At 37.3% G+C, this 17,918-nt stretch overlaps 3 protein-coding genes across 8 annotated transcripts in view; all 3 read right to left on the bottom strand.

Annotated features, from left to right (window-relative positions):
* Positions 1 to 13,662, bottom strand: part of LOC127839489 (collagen alpha-1(XII) chain-like) — a 308,993-nt gene extending 295,331 nt beyond the window's left edge. The window contains exons 1-3 of the mRNA XM_052367883.1: positions 13,639 to 13,662; positions 9,571 to 9,718; positions 8,523 to 8,657 (exon numbers count right to left, since the gene is read on the bottom strand). Coding sequence (XP_052223843.1) covers positions 8,523 to 8,657; positions 9,571 to 9,718; positions 13,639 to 13,662 — 307 coding nt within the window. The remainder of the gene's footprint in view (positions 1 to 8,522; positions 8,658 to 9,570; positions 9,719 to 13,638) is intronic.
* LOC127839152 (uncharacterized) overlaps positions 1 to 17,918 on the bottom strand; it is a 158,239-nt gene that overhangs the window by 119,314 nt on the left and 21,007 nt on the right. The gene's annotated exons all lie outside the window — the stretch shown is intronic.
* LOC127839156 (uncharacterized) lies at positions 15,148 to 17,461 on the bottom strand. Its single transcript, XM_052367396.1, has 4 exons — positions 17,306 to 17,461; positions 16,745 to 16,928; positions 15,611 to 15,719; positions 15,148 to 15,429 (listed from the first exon to the last, which is right to left on the bottom strand). The coding sequence occupies exons 1-4, from the start codon at positions 17,450 to 17,452 to the stop codon at positions 15,240 to 15,242; spliced, it is 630 nt and encodes a 209-aa protein (XP_052223356.1). The 5' UTR covers positions 17,453 to 17,461; the 3' UTR covers positions 15,148 to 15,239.

Raw genomic sequence — 17,918 nt, 5'->3', positions numbered from 1 at the left:
TTTTTGCATTTATATGTCGAAAGTCCTGTCAAATACAAGCACTCACTCCTATTTTGTCTTTGGTTTATTATTTGTATGATAATGATAATAATGATGATATAGGTTATAAAGATGATGAGATTTTAATAGTATTTTGAGAATAGAGAATAATAAATTTACTCATAACTATGAGTAAGTTTATATCCATGAAGTTAATATCATTTACAATAATGAAATCAAATAAATGTCCTCAGCTTGCAAATCCATTAACAGCGTCTCGTATAAAAATTATTATTTATTTATATACGTAGAATAATATAGCAATGTATACATATTTATATACTTTGTTTTTGTACATGGGTATTCATAAAAATACGAAATAATAATGATAGCAAGTTTGGAAAATGTTAATAAACTTTTGCTGTTGTAATAAAACAATTTAAAATATAGAATCCAATAGAAAACTCTTTCAAAGTGTTTTTCAAAATATTTGAGCCGCATTCTGAGAAAACTGGGCTTGTTGAAAGTGCGTAGTGTCGTCCCAGCGAAAACACTTTATGCTTTTATAGTTGTTGTTTTTTTGTTATAAGAAAGTCTCTTCTAAAAGGAAATCCAGTCTAGACTTAAAGAGTCGTCCCTGATCAGCCTGTGCGGCCTTGACAGGCTAATCCGGTACAAGACTACGCTTATGCAATATGCCCAGTTTTCCAATAACGTGACTCATTATATGGATATATTAGCCAGATAGGCTAGCTCGGCTGGTAGAGCGCTCTTCTACAAATCGAAGGATTGTGGATTTATTCCTCAGCCCGGCCAGATAACTTGTGTGGGTATTGTTCATGACATACTCTACAGCCATTCTCTCATTAACTCCAATATTCGGTTATTGGCATAATAGACTAGTTTCACAATACTACCGCTGTTGCTATTTTTAGAGATCACGTGATGAATTAACACTTGGGAAATATATATATCAATTAATTCCTGAAATGTCATATTGTGTTGATAATATAATTACGTCGCCAAATATTCCAAAGAGTGAAGGGTTGAAATTAGATGCGGAATTTCGGGGCACTATTTGAAATGGCTGCGCGTTCAGTCTCGTTCTGAAATTCTGCGAGTCACGTGGCTTCGCGCTCTTATCGATTTTGGCTTATTGTGAAAATGGTCTATTATGTGCGCTTGGAAATGGTCAATCAACTTACATAAGAAAAGTGTTTGTTGGTTATCTGATCCCTAAGATATGACGGAAATACTGTCGAATTGAAAAAAATGAAACTCAAGCAAACTTCAACCCTACCCCACCGCTTGAAATGGCAATCCGCGCTTGTAACAGTGAAGCTGGACCTTATCAACTGAAAATCACTGCAACAGAGTAATATCAATGAGCGAATGTTAAATCGGCTGAGACAAAATGTCAGATAAAAGATATTATATGGCAGCCCAATACACTGAGTGGAAAACTGTCAGTAGAGGCCAGACATTCCAGATACGAGGCCTTTAAACCTTTGCGTTATAAGATATTAATCCAGCGTCTGTCTTTTATGAACTTGTCAATAAGGTCAAGCGCCTGAGCCTCATTTGTCACGCGCTGGACTCCGTCTCTGACGTCAGAAGGCAGGATGATGAAGCCGTCACGTCGCAGACGACTCTGGATTACCAACTGGAGGCATGGCCGTAAGCCCGTTTGACGAATGATGTCGTCGTCTGGTAAAAGAAATGACGTCATATTCGTCACTATAACCCAACTGTGCATAATGTTTTACTGTGTGTTACTGTTTTCAATATCATCATGCGACAAACAATATCTATGAATTTCGCGTTTTATTTACGTTATAAGCGAGAGTCACTGACACGACTATCGTCGCCTGCTAATGGAACGAAGTCAGAATTCAAGATCCATCGATCATATGATTTTCTGCTAATAGAAAGACGTCAATTTAAAATATCCGTAACTTTAAAATGTATTGTATACCTAAAATAAAAAGGATATTCATTCATTGCTCTAAGGAATGGCGTCACAAAGCACCGTAAATCTTTCCGATGAAGGTAACAGGGGTGGCAAAGGAACACCACTTTCACCTCCTTCTACTTAAAAATGTTCACATAATCGGACATTCTTTATTCTGCTCACCTAGTAACGCATAGGCCTCCTTCCCGCCCACCACGGGTCGAATCCATCGTGACCTCGCCTTGTCCTGCAGATCACATGCTTCCGGTGGGTAGGCGGTCCACACAATATCCAGCGTTTCTGATTGACTGAGCGGTCTGCACACGTGACTATTATTAGACGCTACGTATGGCGTTGATTGGGAATCTTTAAAGAACACTATTATAATCAATGGCATTATGCCTTATGTTGGTTTCTTCTACAAACATGAATGCATTCCTAACGTCGGTATTCTATAAACGGAAGTCTATATGTCCAGTGCCCACAGTTAACACGTATGTTTGTACTGTATGCATCGGTCGGCTATCTCAGTAGGTAGAGCGCTTGACTATAAATCAGAGGATTGCCGTGGCGTGATGGATATGGTGTCGGCATAGCGATCGGGGAGGTCACGGGTTCGATCCCCACTAGGGGGGGGGGGCGTACTTGAGATATCCCCCAAAGACACCAAGTACTAGTTCTAGGCCCAGGAAAAGGACTCGAGAGCGTTTCAAATAAGCCTTAGGCTTTATATGCAATTGAGCTAAAATACATAGGTTTAGACTAAATCATAGGATCAATTCCCGGCTAAATAATTGAGCCGCGTTCTGAGAAAACTGGGCATAATGCACGTGCGTAAAGTGTCGTCCCAGATAAGCCTGTGCAGTCCGCACAGTCTAATCAGGGACGATAATTTTCGCCTTAAATGGATTTTTGCTTAGAAGAGATTTCATTTAAACGAAAAATGCCATACACACGAGGAAAGTATCGTCCCTGATTAGCCTGTGCGAACTGCGCAGGCTAATCTGGGACGACTCTTTATGCACATGCATCAAGCCCCGTTTTCTCGGGTGATGACCATGACGTTCGCCCATTCTTCTGAATCAAGTAGGGCACTTGTTTTAAGTATGTGCATTAGTAAATTTAAACCAGCTTATCCAGGAAATGCGGGAATCGGTAAATTGAACGATATCATATGACTAAAATGGTGAAAATGCAAGACAAAAATATATAATCCCAGAATTTACCCTACCATTAAAAAGGTGTGCATTTAAAACCACGTATTAAATTTTAACAACAACTAAAGGCCGCTAAGCTCTTCTTATGTCGAGTCCATGGACGTACAATGATTGTTGTACTTATTTATTCAATATAAGTTTATATTCGAGAGTGTATTTGCACCATTAATGATTTCAGAAAAATGCCGTGTCGTTGAAGTGCATGTCATATTCGTATATTAGTGCAGACTTTTATTAAGTAAGGAAAATGGTCGTTCAGAAACAGCAGGTATCTGAGTTGTTTCCTGTTGTTTAGTCTACAGACAATTTTAACGCAAAAACTACGTTGATCTTACAGCAGCTATGTTCTCGTATACATTTTGAAACTAAGCGACCCCCCCCACCCCACACACTCACCAAGTCGGAAACGGTGTTCTAGATGGCGCCTCACTAGTACAAGCGACCGGGTATCGTGCACGAGGAACACGTGCTCCGGTGTAGAGGCCATGTGCGCCAGCTCCTCCTCTTCCACTTCCGGTCCGATCCCTGTAAGAAGGGCATGTTCATGTTAAAAGGTATGATGGTACGTTTAAATATATTATATTGTATGAACATTACTGTTGTACTTTCCGTAAGGGGTAATGTAGAACTACATGTACTACATTTATTCATTCAGTAACAAATAAAAAATATTGTGAACATTCATATGATTAGTTACAGGCAACAAGTATTGTGAACATTTCTGCATTCAGTTACAATTAAGACTTACTGCGTACATTTCTAAAATAGTAGAACATCAATATATATTGTGAATATTTCAACATTAATCGACCAGAAATATTATGTGAACATTTATACATTCATTGTCAAGCAAGACACAGTGTGCACATTCATGCACCTATAAACCAGCAAGACATAATGTGAACATTCCTTCATTCGGAAATAGGCAAGTCATTTTGTGAATATTGCTTCATTCAGTCAAAAGCAAGACCTACTTCAAATATTTCTACGCGCAGAGATATGAAAGATATACTGTGAATATTTCGACACGCATTAACAAGCAATAAAGACTATACATACTCTCAGAGACAAGAAAGCCATATATATATTGTAAACATTTCTATTTTCAGTGCAAAGTAAGGCGTATTGCGAACAGTTATACATGCAGTGACATAAAATACATATTGTAAATATTTCTACTATACGAAATAAAATAGACAAATTGTTCACATTTCTACACGTATACAAGCAAGACGCATTGCGAACATTTCTACATTAAGTAACAAGCAAGATGTATTGCGAACATTGCTACATTAAGTAACAAGTAAGACGTATTGCGAACATGTCTACATTAAGTATCAGGCAAGACGTATTGCGAGCATTTCTACACTCAGTAACAAACAAAACAAGACATCGTGTGAACATTTCTACATTCAGTGACAAACGAGACATCGTGTGAACATTTCTACATTCAGTGACAAACGAAACATTTTATAAACATTTCTACATTTATTGACAAGCAAGTAGTACTGCGAATTTTTTTTTCACGCAGTGATAATCAATGCATATGCAACTATATCTACACCCAGTGATAAAAGTGATGCATAGCGAACAATTCTACACTCAGTAACAAGCAAGATATAGACGATGTCAGTTCCATAGATAAGGAGGCTAACATCTTGCCGGTCACGTGACCCGCCGCCATTGCGGATATTTGTGTATGCTACTCAGTGATAAGCAATACATATTGTAAAAAATTATAAACTCAATGCCAAGCAAGCCATATTGTGAACACTCAGTGATAAGCAAGACATATATGTAAATATTTCTACAGTAAATTCTTAGAAAGAAGCCAGACAGTGACATTCGTGACATACCTTTTGCAAAGTTTTGTTCATTCATTGACAAGAATGCCCTACATATTGCGAATATTTCTGCATTCAATGACAAGCAATACTCATCTACTGCGAACATTTTTACATTCAGATACTAGCGATGCTAGTATGTGAATGTAAATGCTAGCGATGAACATTCAATCATTCTCTAAAAGGAAGTGTGTATGTGTGTGTGTGTTTCGAAGTTATTAGGTCCTTCCGCACCCGAGACTGCATGATATGAGGACACGGAGTAATAATTACATAATTAACTTAAAAACAATGGACAATTTGAATTATGTCTGCAATTTCCAATATAAGTTTTTTTACTGAGATGTTTTTAATTTAAGTGTGGGGCTTATGTTGTGGGTTGGGGAGCCGTACTACCCGGAATAAACCTGTCCGGCATGGTGACCATCAACCAAACTCACATGCTTCCGGGAACAGGGAGCGGGACCGGGTCGCCTCAGTTAGAAGTGCGTGTACCGAAAACTGACTTAAACAGTCAGGCTCAGTATAATGCAATACCTACCTATTGCAAATATCTCTACGCCCATATCATGCGCGCGCAACACCTCGGCGCGTGTTTTCTCCGGCGCTGCAGACGGAGCGTCAATGACGACTATCGCCATCTTCTTTACGCCAGGTCGGCTGTCCTGTAGGTCACATGATCAATGGGTGAGTGTTAAACTGTCATATCGGCATAAGATTTCTACTTCAGATACAACAGCCTGACGGTTAACCGGTGAGATATCTTAACTTGATCAGCGGTTTCTTTGACCTCTTACATGATAATGTTTTAAACATGTTTTTATTTATATTTGCTTTATTATTGAGACTTTTTTGTAAGTTAGATATACGAGTAAGTGTTACAATTTTCTGAAAACATGCAATTTAATTCTGTCCCAATTCACACGAGCTCCCCTGAAAGATCACACTTAAGAACATCATTGTCAAACCCGAAGATATCAAGGTTGGTGTAATAGTTTACATTCATAAATGATGTACAAGAAAAGCTACTAAAACATTGTGTACGCATTCTTGAAAATCCTATTTTTTGGTTAAAAAAGAATCTGAAATATATAGAACGTGAATACAAAGGATTCGCTTACTTTAAACATGTCCTGCATGAGACGTAAGGCCAGATCCGTCCGCGTCAGTCCGGGGCACAGCTTGATCCGCGCTACAGAAAGTGTCAATTTGAAAAAAACAAAAAAAGACATCATTAACCATGTTAAATGGGTCGCGCTTTATTATCCCAACACAGATCTTAAACAGTCACGTGGTATAGGCATCGTGTTATCTAGAGAACGCATTGATCTACCACCACGAAAATCGGTATGCTGGTTACTTGGGAAAATAGGGGGTCTTATGATGTTGAGATCAACAGTGACACTGTCATAATGGACGTGACATGAATTATAGACCATTTCGTTTCGGCGCGACATCTAGAGCTGACCTACGTTTATGTAAATTAGTATAATAGATACTTGGAATAAAAAAGGAATGCGTCTTTTGATTTTAGGGTCAACAGCTCAAAGTCACAGGAACTTGAAGCATGAAATGTTAACTAGTTTGTTTCTGCACGATATATACCGTCCTTAGATCATGCAAATTGGTATGCCAATTACTTAGAAGGAAAGGTATACGCCCTTCATTTTTGAGGTCATCAGGTCAAATATTCAAATGTCAAGGGCATTGTGTGGTGAAAACCGTTTCTGAGTGCTATCATGGGAATGGTTACACCTTGAATCAAATCAATTTTTTATGTTGCTAATTCTTGAAGGAATGAAGATTTGCAGATATAAAGGTCAAATTTCAAAATTACCTGACATGCAATATTAAAATATCTCTCAATAATTGAACATATTGAAACTTGACTGCACGCATGGGGGGGGGGGCATGCTGTGCAAACATCTATTGTTAAATTATCTGAGCTGTTTCAGTGGAGAGATTTTATATATTATAGTTATTTACTTGGTAAGCATGGCCATGACTTATCAAAGATCGTACGACATATTAACTAACGATCAATCTTAAGCTCACAATAATCATTTGCGAGAAATACGTTCCTTAAATAAAGGGCATGAGAGGCTCAGCGGGTAAAAGGAAATGAAAAGTAATCATTGTTTTATTTTCAATTTATAATGGCAGATATATAATAATTGAGGTAGGTGTTTATCTATGATATATCTTCAACGATTATATCATGACTTAAATGTATCGTACATGTATCGTACACTTTATAGTAAGACGGGCTCTATATTTTCAAGTGAAATGAAGTTCTGAACTGCAGCTGAACCTGGATAGATTAATACTTTTAAGAGACATTTTCAGACTTAATTATAGTAATAACGATAATCTTAGGATGCTTTACGAATTCCAGACTCGGTACGTACATATAGCTTCCATCCAGACTCGGTACGTACATATAGCTTCCATCCAGACTCGGTACGTACATATAGCTTCCAGACTCGGTACGTACATATAGCTTCCATCCAGACTCGGTACGTACATATAGCTTCCAGACTCGGTACGTACATATAGCTTCCAGTCCAGACTCGGTACGTACATATAGCTTCCAGACTCGGTACGTACATATAGCTTCCAGACTCGGTACGTACATATAGCTTCCAGTCCAGACTCGGTACGTACATATAGCTTCCAGGACAGACTCGGTACGTACATATAGCTTCCAGTCCAGACTCGGTACGTACATATAGCTTCCAGACTCGGTACGTACATATAGCTTCCAGTCCAGACTCGGTACGTACATATAGCTTCCAGTCCAGACTCGGTACGTACATATAGCTTCCAGTCCAGACTCGGTACGTACATATAGCTTCCAGGACATTCCCCTTATTGCTGTACTGGTTGATTCCAAAGGCGTTGTACACGTCCTCGTTGTACGGTACAACCCCCACCCGGGTCCTATCAGGGGCAATGTCAAGTGTGTCGACAACGGCCCTCACGAACTTTATCTGATCGCGGAAGTCGACAACGTCACTGTTATTCGAGCAGTCGAGGACAAATACAACTTCCGCTGTGTTTCTGGATCCTTGAGGAAAACGTGCAAATGCGTATAGCAGAGTTGTGAAACACGCTGTTTAAGTGGACCAGTTCATAATAAACGAAGCCAATCTTAACATTAAATCTTGTAATTGCGTCTTTTAAGTTAATAGTGAGCACGTGGCTGTGATAAAATGTATCCTGGATCATTGTTTCTCAGAGCAAAAATCTAAAGGATCTTTTCAGCGGACAGGTTTTATTGTTCTAACTAGACCTGTCTCGCAAACTCAGAAAATATTAACAGCCACATTTTAAGTTATGGTAGCAAGAACTAGTTTTCACATAAATATGTAGAGTAGAGATGATGTCCATTTGTTGATGTCCGTTAAATGCTTCAACAACCAAAATCAAGCGCTATTCATTACAGTAATTATTTTAGCAAAGACCAGACACTTTTAAATTAAAACAAGATTGTTCAATGATTTCATATTCATTCATTATATTAACACCTACCTCTGAATATCTTGTCGAAGCTCCGGTTGATATCGCCCTGTGTCGGCCAAAGGTCGCACCGGTTGAAAAAGCCCATCAAATCATCTTTGAGCAGACGACCATCGGGACAGAACTCGCGGAACATGCGCTCGTAGTCTGAATCAAAATGGGCGGTGACATTTCCAAGTTGCTTTAACCCATTTAAGCCTAGTGGACTCTCACATCCTTCTAAATTGGATCAATTTATTTCCAAAATACGGGATGTCTATATATTTATTTCTATATTGAGAATATTTCTTACAGAATTTCCTTTCAGCAAACAGCACAGACCCTGATGAGACGCCGCATCATGGGTTAATTCAACTCTCAGCTTTATAACCCAAAGGGTTGCTGAGAGCTGCCATTGCATAAATTATCAAAGGCTCTGGGAGTACGTTTATATGGACCATGTCATTTTTAAGCATGGCAAACTGTGTTCAAACAGGATTATGAAAGAAAATTGTATGTATCATCATCCTCGACAATACACCTTTTACTGTTATAAATGTTTATAAAAATACATTTTTTATACGAGACGAGAAGTTTGATGCATGATAGGAACTTAGAGAGAATATCAATATACATGTACTAGCAAATGCATGAACATATCACATGACATCTGAATTTCTGAGGTTACAATACCTTTTATTAAATAATCATGCTTTCAATAGGTATATAATTCCTCTTATAAGAAATGCTTATATTTTTTGAAGCCGGTCATTCCATGGCTGAAGAATGGATAGAACTAATTACTCAATGAAGCATTCAACACCGACAAACACTTTTATCATAAGCGTCAATTAAACGCATTCCTAAATCCTAAATTGGATCAATTTATTGAAAAATAGAGATGTTTAGTATATTTATTTCTATATTTAGAATATTTCGTACATATATCACTTTAAGCAAACAGCGCAGACCCAGATGAGACGCCGCATCATGCGGCCTCTCATCTGGGTCTACGCTGTTTGCCAAGGCCTTTTTTCTAGACGCTTGGCATAAATGGGTTAATATAAGTGTATATACGAACTCTGTTTGAGGTTCATGAAGCGTTCAACCTCAGTCAGGCTGATCCTGCACGAGTGTTGCATGCTGCCGTGCCGGGCTCGAACCCGCGACACAAGCTCCCTGTAGAATGCCAGAAACCGGGGCCAGGACGTACCGTGCTCAAGTACCGCCTATAAGGGACAATCGCTTTGCTCAGCATGTGTAGCATTAATATGGATCCGTTTTACTGTTTCAATTGTACGCGATTCCGTATCACAATTTTATCGCTATCAGATGAGAACGGTTTTGATCAGACTTTTTGTGTGAAATTGTTGGCGTGGTGAATCCTCTGTGTTGAACTGGACTCATAGTGTTATTGTCTGCATAAGCAATTTGAAAACGGGGATAGGGCGTTGCGTGATAATTTGCTTTCCAAAAACATTTCAACGAAAAAGTATATTCAAACTGGTTGTGAAATCTTATAATTAGTTACATTTTGATCGGTTATTGGGTTATTTTTTTACAGTTTAACGGGTAGTTATTTAATTTAATTTAACATCAGAGTAAAGCCAGCTGGTGGGATAGTTCAAAGACCTATAGGTCTTTGGATAGTTATATTAGTTTATAAAAGATCGTGAGTTGCAGTTTTGTGAAATCGATTTTTTATTGTGAACTTGATCTTATGATGTCAATCGTTGACGTGCAAGTGTTAACTTGTGATGCAAGTATGAACGTTGACGTGTATTTACAGGCAACTTTGAATCCACTTTACGCCACCTTGCAATCAAATCCCGATCTATAACCTTATCAGCCAATCAGAGCCCAGCATTTTCCGATCTATAACCTCATCAGCCAAACAGAGCGCAGTACTTTCCTACCCACTCGTAACCATGGACAGTTCGCAATTTTAATAAACAAGATACTTGTCTACGCCCTTTTCCTACATAGAACCAGAGATGTAGATAACAGTTATCCACGTCTCTGATAGAAGATTTTAATTATAACGACATATTTTGTGCACTGAAGTTGTTTTGAAATAATAAAAAAAATCCGTTTTAAAGTAATGTAATTAATAGAAAATATATATTATTGCTAAAAATGTGCCTTTTGCGATAATTATGAATAGTTTATCGTTATTTAATGCGATCTTATGCATAGTTGTGTAGGCTGAACTTTACCATATTATTAATATAAATTGAGTATGTGTACATTAAATGCAGATTACTGTTAAAATCATTTAAAGAAAAAATTGACACTGTCAATTAATTTGTATATAAACCGAGGACCCTTACCCAAATGGTTATTATTGAACTTTATTAACTTTGTATTTACATGTAATACAAATAATACACGAATAATTATATAATTAAACAGCGAAATTGTGCTTAAGTCTACAAAATATTCGTAGAGAGAAATTTCAACAAAGAAATTAACACACGTACGTGTGAACTAACGATACCAGTGTGAATTATAGATACTATTTGTGAACTTATGAACACTTTTAACTAGTTCTATCAGTGTGAACCCGTCTCATCATTGTGAAATTTTAATGTGAACTAGTGATGGTAGTGTGAACATGAAATGTCAATATGAACGATTGAGGTAAATGTGAACAAGTAACCATGAGTATGAACTATTGATTTCTATTTCAATTTTTGATGGTAGTGTGAATAAACGATATTCATGTGAACTATTTAGGATAAATTAATACTAGTGAACAAGAGATGTTATTGTGAACTATTGGTGTGAGTGTTAACGTGTGATGTATGTGTTAAATAATGATACACGTGTGAACTAGTTTTACAAATAGGAAATATTGAATAGTAATTGTGAACTAGTTTTACACGAAGGAGATATTGAATAAAAACTGCGTTGATTTCAAGTTCTATATTAATGTTGTTTTTTTTACTTATTAAATTATTTCATTTGCATGGTTGAGTTGGGAATAATGTTGATCAGTTTTGATAAATTCGAATAAATATAGGCGACATCACATACGATTTGTCTTTTAAAATAATATTAATATTAGATTGGGAAGTGTAATTAAACAACTGGACCCGTATTCAACAGCCTATTCTAAGAATTAAGACTAAGAATACAGAATATGAGCCGCGCTCTGTTAAAAGGGAATTTAATGAATGCGCGTAAAGTGTCATCCCAGACTAGCCTGTGCAGGCTAACCAGGGACGACACTTTTCTACAAAACCTAATAATTGCTTAAAAGAGACTTTCTTTAAACAAAAAATATCATTAAAGCGGAAAGTGTCGTCTCTGATTAGCCTGTGAGGACTGCACAGGCTAATCTGGGACAACACTTAACGCACATGCATTCAACCCCCTTTTCACAGAGCGAGGCCCATGTTCGTGTTGTAATGTTGCGAAAGTGCGTTAATACTTAGTCAATCTACGTATTTATCATCTCAAACCACATAATCCGTCGATTGAATCAATTAAGACATCAGCAATATGTTTATCCTGTATGAACTCACAATCTGAAGTATTTTTGCTGTGACATGTCTATTTTTATTCTGATCTAACGTACCTTCTTTTTGAGACGTCGGATAAACGCACGCACTCGCCATCCGCGGAACACACGCTGTATTACGACGGCCGCCCTATATCTGCGCATGCGTTCCATGCGACGGAAGTGGTATTGGCTGTGAAAGGGAGTGGTGCACAGGTGTATGTAAAATTCATTTCAGCTGGTCATTTAACGAATTAAACATAGTACTTTTCATATTATTGTTGTATACTTTATAAAACTGTGTACATTTTTCTTATATGCGAAAAGCACACACGACTATGGAACAAATTTAACCCATTAATGCATGGCGTCCTGAAAAAAGGACATTGCAAACAGCGTATACCCAGATGAGACGCCGCATGATGCGGCGTCTCATCTGGGTCTGCGCTGTTTGCTTAAATGAATTTCTTTATGAAATATTCTGAATATAGAAATAAATATACTTTACAGCCCCTAATTTTGGTAATAAATTAATCCAATTTTGAAGGATGGGAGAGTCCACTGGGCATAAATGGGTTAATAATGCATTCATGCAAGAGTCAAGCTCAGTGGAACAAACTGTACATTAACAGTTTGCGGTTTTGTTCTTTGTTTCGGAACATTCATATACGGATTGTTTTGCAGTTTTACAATTCAGACAGATGAATTTTTTAGTTTGCTAGAAATTTCGCCACATCACGATTCTTTAAATGTCAGACATTACGGATTATACGTGTCTGTCTGTCCACCCGTACACTCGTCTATGCATGCGTACATATATTTTTTGGATTCAACGCGTATTTCAGTTTTGTCAACCCAACGTTCAACCCAACCAACACGCCAGAACGAAAATCAGAAGTGTAAATGCGACGATTTGTAACCGCCAGAAAGACAACACGACAAATAAATCCCTCGTTATTTCGTTCACCCATTTTGGTGTAATGGCGCCTAAGACTTGAATGTTAGCGGGTTTGAAAGGGGTTCACTATCCGCCAAAACGACAATTATGAAATTTGTCGTTCTTTCGTGTTGAAGGGCGACAACACGCGGTGGATATATTTTTCGTTTTGACATGTTGTTTGTCGTCCTTCAAACCGACAATAAGTAGGAAATAGACCGCCGTATGGGGGTATATTGCGAGCGTTCAACATATTACATTTAAAATTACAAAGTTTCACAAACACATCCTTTTAAACATGCAGAATTGTGAACATAAATTTACGGGCATAGTCAGAGGGGGTAATCACGTGAAAGTCAAGATGGCGACGTCCATGCCAATGCAGGTATTTGTCGCCGCTTTATACCCTTTAATACTTTTGTTTAATGTTTAAATGACGCCGACTTTCAAGCCATATCAATAAGAAAGTTATTAGCGATTATTTCATATTCAATTTCACTTTATATCTCGACTTTACTGGCTGCCAATTTTCTTAGTGGAGTTGTAATTAGGTAATTCCGCTAACAAATTTCGCAGCGAGCAAAGTCGAGGTAAAGAGCGATTATTTATTTAAGAAAACGCTAATCCCTTTTTTGCTGATATTGCTGGAAAGTGAGCGGCATTAAAACAAATAATACAATAAATTAAGGTTATAAAACGGCGTAAGATACCTGTCTCGGTATGGACGTCGCCATCTTGACTATCACGTGATTACCCCCATCTGATATGGTATGATGAATCTCAATGACACAGACAATATGTGGACTCTACCTGCATACTAACAATAACAAAATTACGGTACTACGTACGATCATGTATACTCATGCATTAGAAAAAGACAACAAAACACATATAAAATCAGCATAAAACTAAACTTCTAGAGATACAATTAAAAATAATCCACGGACGCATGTTATACAGAAACGTATCTACCGGTAAGTGTGGCATGCACGAAAATGTGAATTAAGGGAGCGATTTCATAGCTCTGGGCGGTGAAAATTATAGTTTGTAACACTTACGCTTTCCATAATTTATTATCACGTCTTTTTGTTATTTGTAAGGTTTGGACTGAACGTGGCTTGTACCAAATTAACCTTATCAAGCATATCTTATATAATAAGAAATCGACAATCCAAAGAAATGTACTTCACAGATACACAGCAAAGGCAAACATACAAAGTTTTAATACAAAAATAAACACAAAAACAGTTTTTATTTCCTTTGTAGAGATGTGTTGTTGTTGTTTTTTTTGTTTAAAAAACAGTGGAGCTGTCCCTTTCAGCACAATGTATAGTACGACATTGGGGTTGTTTTGATGCATTAAGAATCTCGATAAAAGCAGTTTCAATCGCATGTTTTATCAAGTAACAATGGCTATTCGTTTTTTAATTGATGTGCAAACCGGTTTCAACGAATGCTTGAAACTATTACACCCATTATACTTTTTTTTAAATAGTTTAAGACTAACTTATTTCTGGCATGTTACTTTAATCGATTTTTTTGGCAATAGCGAGACGTGTTTTTATGTTATCATAGCTAATCATATTTGTTATGTTCCTGGCTAAAAACGAGCTTGACAGCGTACAAACTCTTAATTGTAAATTGATATACCCTAAAGTATGTAGAGTATTGTATGTTGTATAGGGCTTATAAGGCAAATAAGAGTGAGTGGAAATTCAGATCAATTACACAAAATGTAAATAATTATAATACTAGTATTTAAAATCGAAGCATTGGCATTTACAACAATGTAATATTTTAGGTGCATGCATAGAAGTTTACTTTTTTCAATATGAAACGCTGTGTGGGCATGCGTGAAGTGCATATAATGTGTTTTAACAACGGAAAACCCGTATGCGCATGCGTTACATGTACAATTTGTGCGTTTGTGAGACTTACGCGTAGAAATCAGCGTTCGGGCGTGGATATTCATTTAATGTTGGTAGAATGGCCGACCTATGTATAATAAATATATTACTTAATTAATAGAGATCTCCAAGTATTGCATTAGGGAAACATTATGTTATTGTGTTAGGAAAGGTAACTCAAACAAGGAGAGGTCAATTTATTTTATTTTTTTACTTTATTCATTATTCCTTTAACATTTTTTTTAATTATATATACAATTTTTAACTATTAAAATAATGCTTTTATAATTAACAAAACCAAAAAAACATCTTATTCTGCAAGTATCCTTGTTGATTTAAACGTTTTGTTCACAATTAAGTCCAGTCATCGAAAAAAGGAAAAAGTGATCAGTTATCTAAATCAGTTACTCAGTTGTTGACGAGGATTTCAAACTTCCGGTTTGGTACAAAGGAACCGCTTTTGTGCGAGTCGATCCTCTGTCTTCGAGGTACTTGTCCCTACTTCCGGTTGCCATCCACAGCATGTACTCGTCCTCCCAGAGCCACTTCCGCGGAGGGGTTTCCGGTTTAGGTTTCTCTTTTTTATTGATTTCTCTAAAATAGTGAAAAGAGCGAGAATTAGTAGCAGAAGCTATATCAGCACCGTGGCCATGCCGGCAACATCAGCCGGGTGGTTGCACGGCAAAGGTCCTTTGTTAAATTGAGTTTCCCATATAAGAACTTACAGATGAAGTTAAATTTACGCTCACAACAATTATTGCTAAAAAATGAGTACCTTATCATGTAAATGTCGCCATATTTCGAATTGGACACATACTTCCGCGCTTTAAATTTCAGATCTGATGTATCAACGTCAGTTGGCAGAGTTTTGTCGTAAAATATTCCTGAAACATGAAAATAAATGCTCAGCGTGTAATTTTTGACAAAGTGCGTAGGTTGTATTATTTTTTGAATTTCGAAGATAACGAGGGCCGTCCGTGCCTAAGGCAGCTCATAGAAGGACATGCAGTGTCTCTCTGCACTCCAACCACATTAACTTCCTAGACTCACGAAAGTAGAGATGAATTTTTCAAATAAATCAGCAATTTCCAGGTATTTAGTTGTTATTGAAAGATACCGGTAATCAGTTTTTGAGGTGTTCTTGTGCTGAGGCTGAAAACGTAAGAACCCGGTGGAAGCCCAACCTGCCCGGTATGGTGACCAATAATCAAGCTCACATGCGCTTGGAGCGGGGATTAAACTGTGGTCGCCAAGGAGAGATGCGGGTTTACAAACCACTGCGCCTACAGGAAAACCGTGGGTATTGACATTCAAATACGTATCTAAGCGGTAAAGGGTTAAATACGTGTCTAAGTGGGAAAGGGTCCATTACCTATAAATAAGTGGTAAAGGGTAAAAAAAGTCTTCCTCTTAAATGAAATCGCTGTTTTATCTTTGTTTTGAGCGTATACATGTATGTGTGTTAAATTATAATTAAAAAATGCATGACTCTCTTGATGACAAAATGTTCACAACTTCATTTCTGACCATTAAGGTACGGATATATACATCAGTTAAAATAGAATATATGTTTAAGGCCATTACTTGTGACAATTGAATTACGTTATTTGCAATTCATTATAAGTTTTTTGTGACACAATCGGTGTTTTACGTTTATTTAAATGTTATTAAAATAGGGTAGTATTATGATCATTTGCCAGTGCCACTTTAACTGTTCGTTTTGGCTTCAAAATTCAAACCACAATACAACGTTTCCAAAAGGAACAAGCAATATACTTGTATGTCAGCAAAATTTGCGGAAGTTACTTTACGGTAATAAAAACAGCGCACATATTAGGTTTATTCGTTTTATCATTATTCTCCGGTAATTAATAAATATGCAAGATATTCTGGCACTTTCGGTACTTACTGAGGGTTCCTTTTGTTTTTTTCTGCTTCGGTGGTTTCTCCTGCCACGGCCGCTGTCGGTCGAGCCGCTGAAGTCTGCGAGCGTCGAGCTGATTTAGACTGAGTCGCGTGCGCGTCAGGAGTGGCGGTGGACTCCGATCCTTCTGGACGCTTGTTTTCGTCTTGCTCGGTACGCTGGGGGCTCTCTGCACAATAGCAGTGATGTGTAAAATATGAGGAATACCCTGATGTGTTATATGACGAGAAAATATACTTAATACGCATCATCATCATTATTTAATTTCCAACTATTTAACGCGTTAAATATACATGTGTAATCATATCACTTATTGTGAGTCGCACATAATACATACTAATACTTTATTTTGCATAAAATAGACAATGAAATGACAGAGGTCCTATGCGGGATTTCAAATTTTCCCACCATACACGATTGCTACAAACTTGATGTATATATTGTATCCTAGATTATTATTTAAATATATACTTTGATAATTCAGAAAAGGTATTAAACTTCGTGGAAGATTGAACAATCGACTTCAGATTGGTAACAAACGGTTACCTTCTTTTTAAAGAGTGGATTTCTGGCGGGAGATTGACTTCTGCCGATTCTAGGCGACATCACGTGACGGTTTTCCACGTAACTCGTCTGGTAGAGAGCGTGCTTCCGGAGTATGGTCGTCTCGCTCATTGGTCGATCAGAGGCCATGGTGCTGGAGATGAGCACGTGCAATTTATACAAAGGGCCATAACTCCGTTATTAACGGATGGTGTACAAATGCCATTTGGCGTGCATTATCCTCTTATCCATATATATATATATATATATATATATATATATATATATATATATATATATATATATATATATATATATATATATATATATATATATACTCATAACAAGTTTCAATGAAATCCGCCAAAGCACTTCCAAGATATGGCTCCGGACGGACGGAAAGACGGACGGAAGGACAGAAAGACGGAAAGACGGACGGACGGACAACGCCAAAACAATATCCCTCCGCCTATGGCGGGGGATAACTAATGAAAACAATAAAACATGACATAAATGAATATTAAGACTCTTATGAAAATCTCGTCTTTTAAGTTGATATAAGTGAAAATTACAGATTTAAAAAAAATCAAGACTGACTAATTACCTGTTACAACGT

This window comes from Dreissena polymorpha, chromosome 7 (genome assembly GCF_020536995.1).
Source record: "Dreissena polymorpha isolate Duluth1 chromosome 7, UMN_Dpol_1.0, whole genome shotgun sequence".
Taxonomy (NCBI): Eukaryota; Metazoa; Mollusca; class Bivalvia; order Myida; family Dreissenidae; genus Dreissena; species Dreissena polymorpha.
Note: the sequence above shows the minus strand (reverse complement) of the source record. Positions and strands in the feature narration are given on the sequence as shown.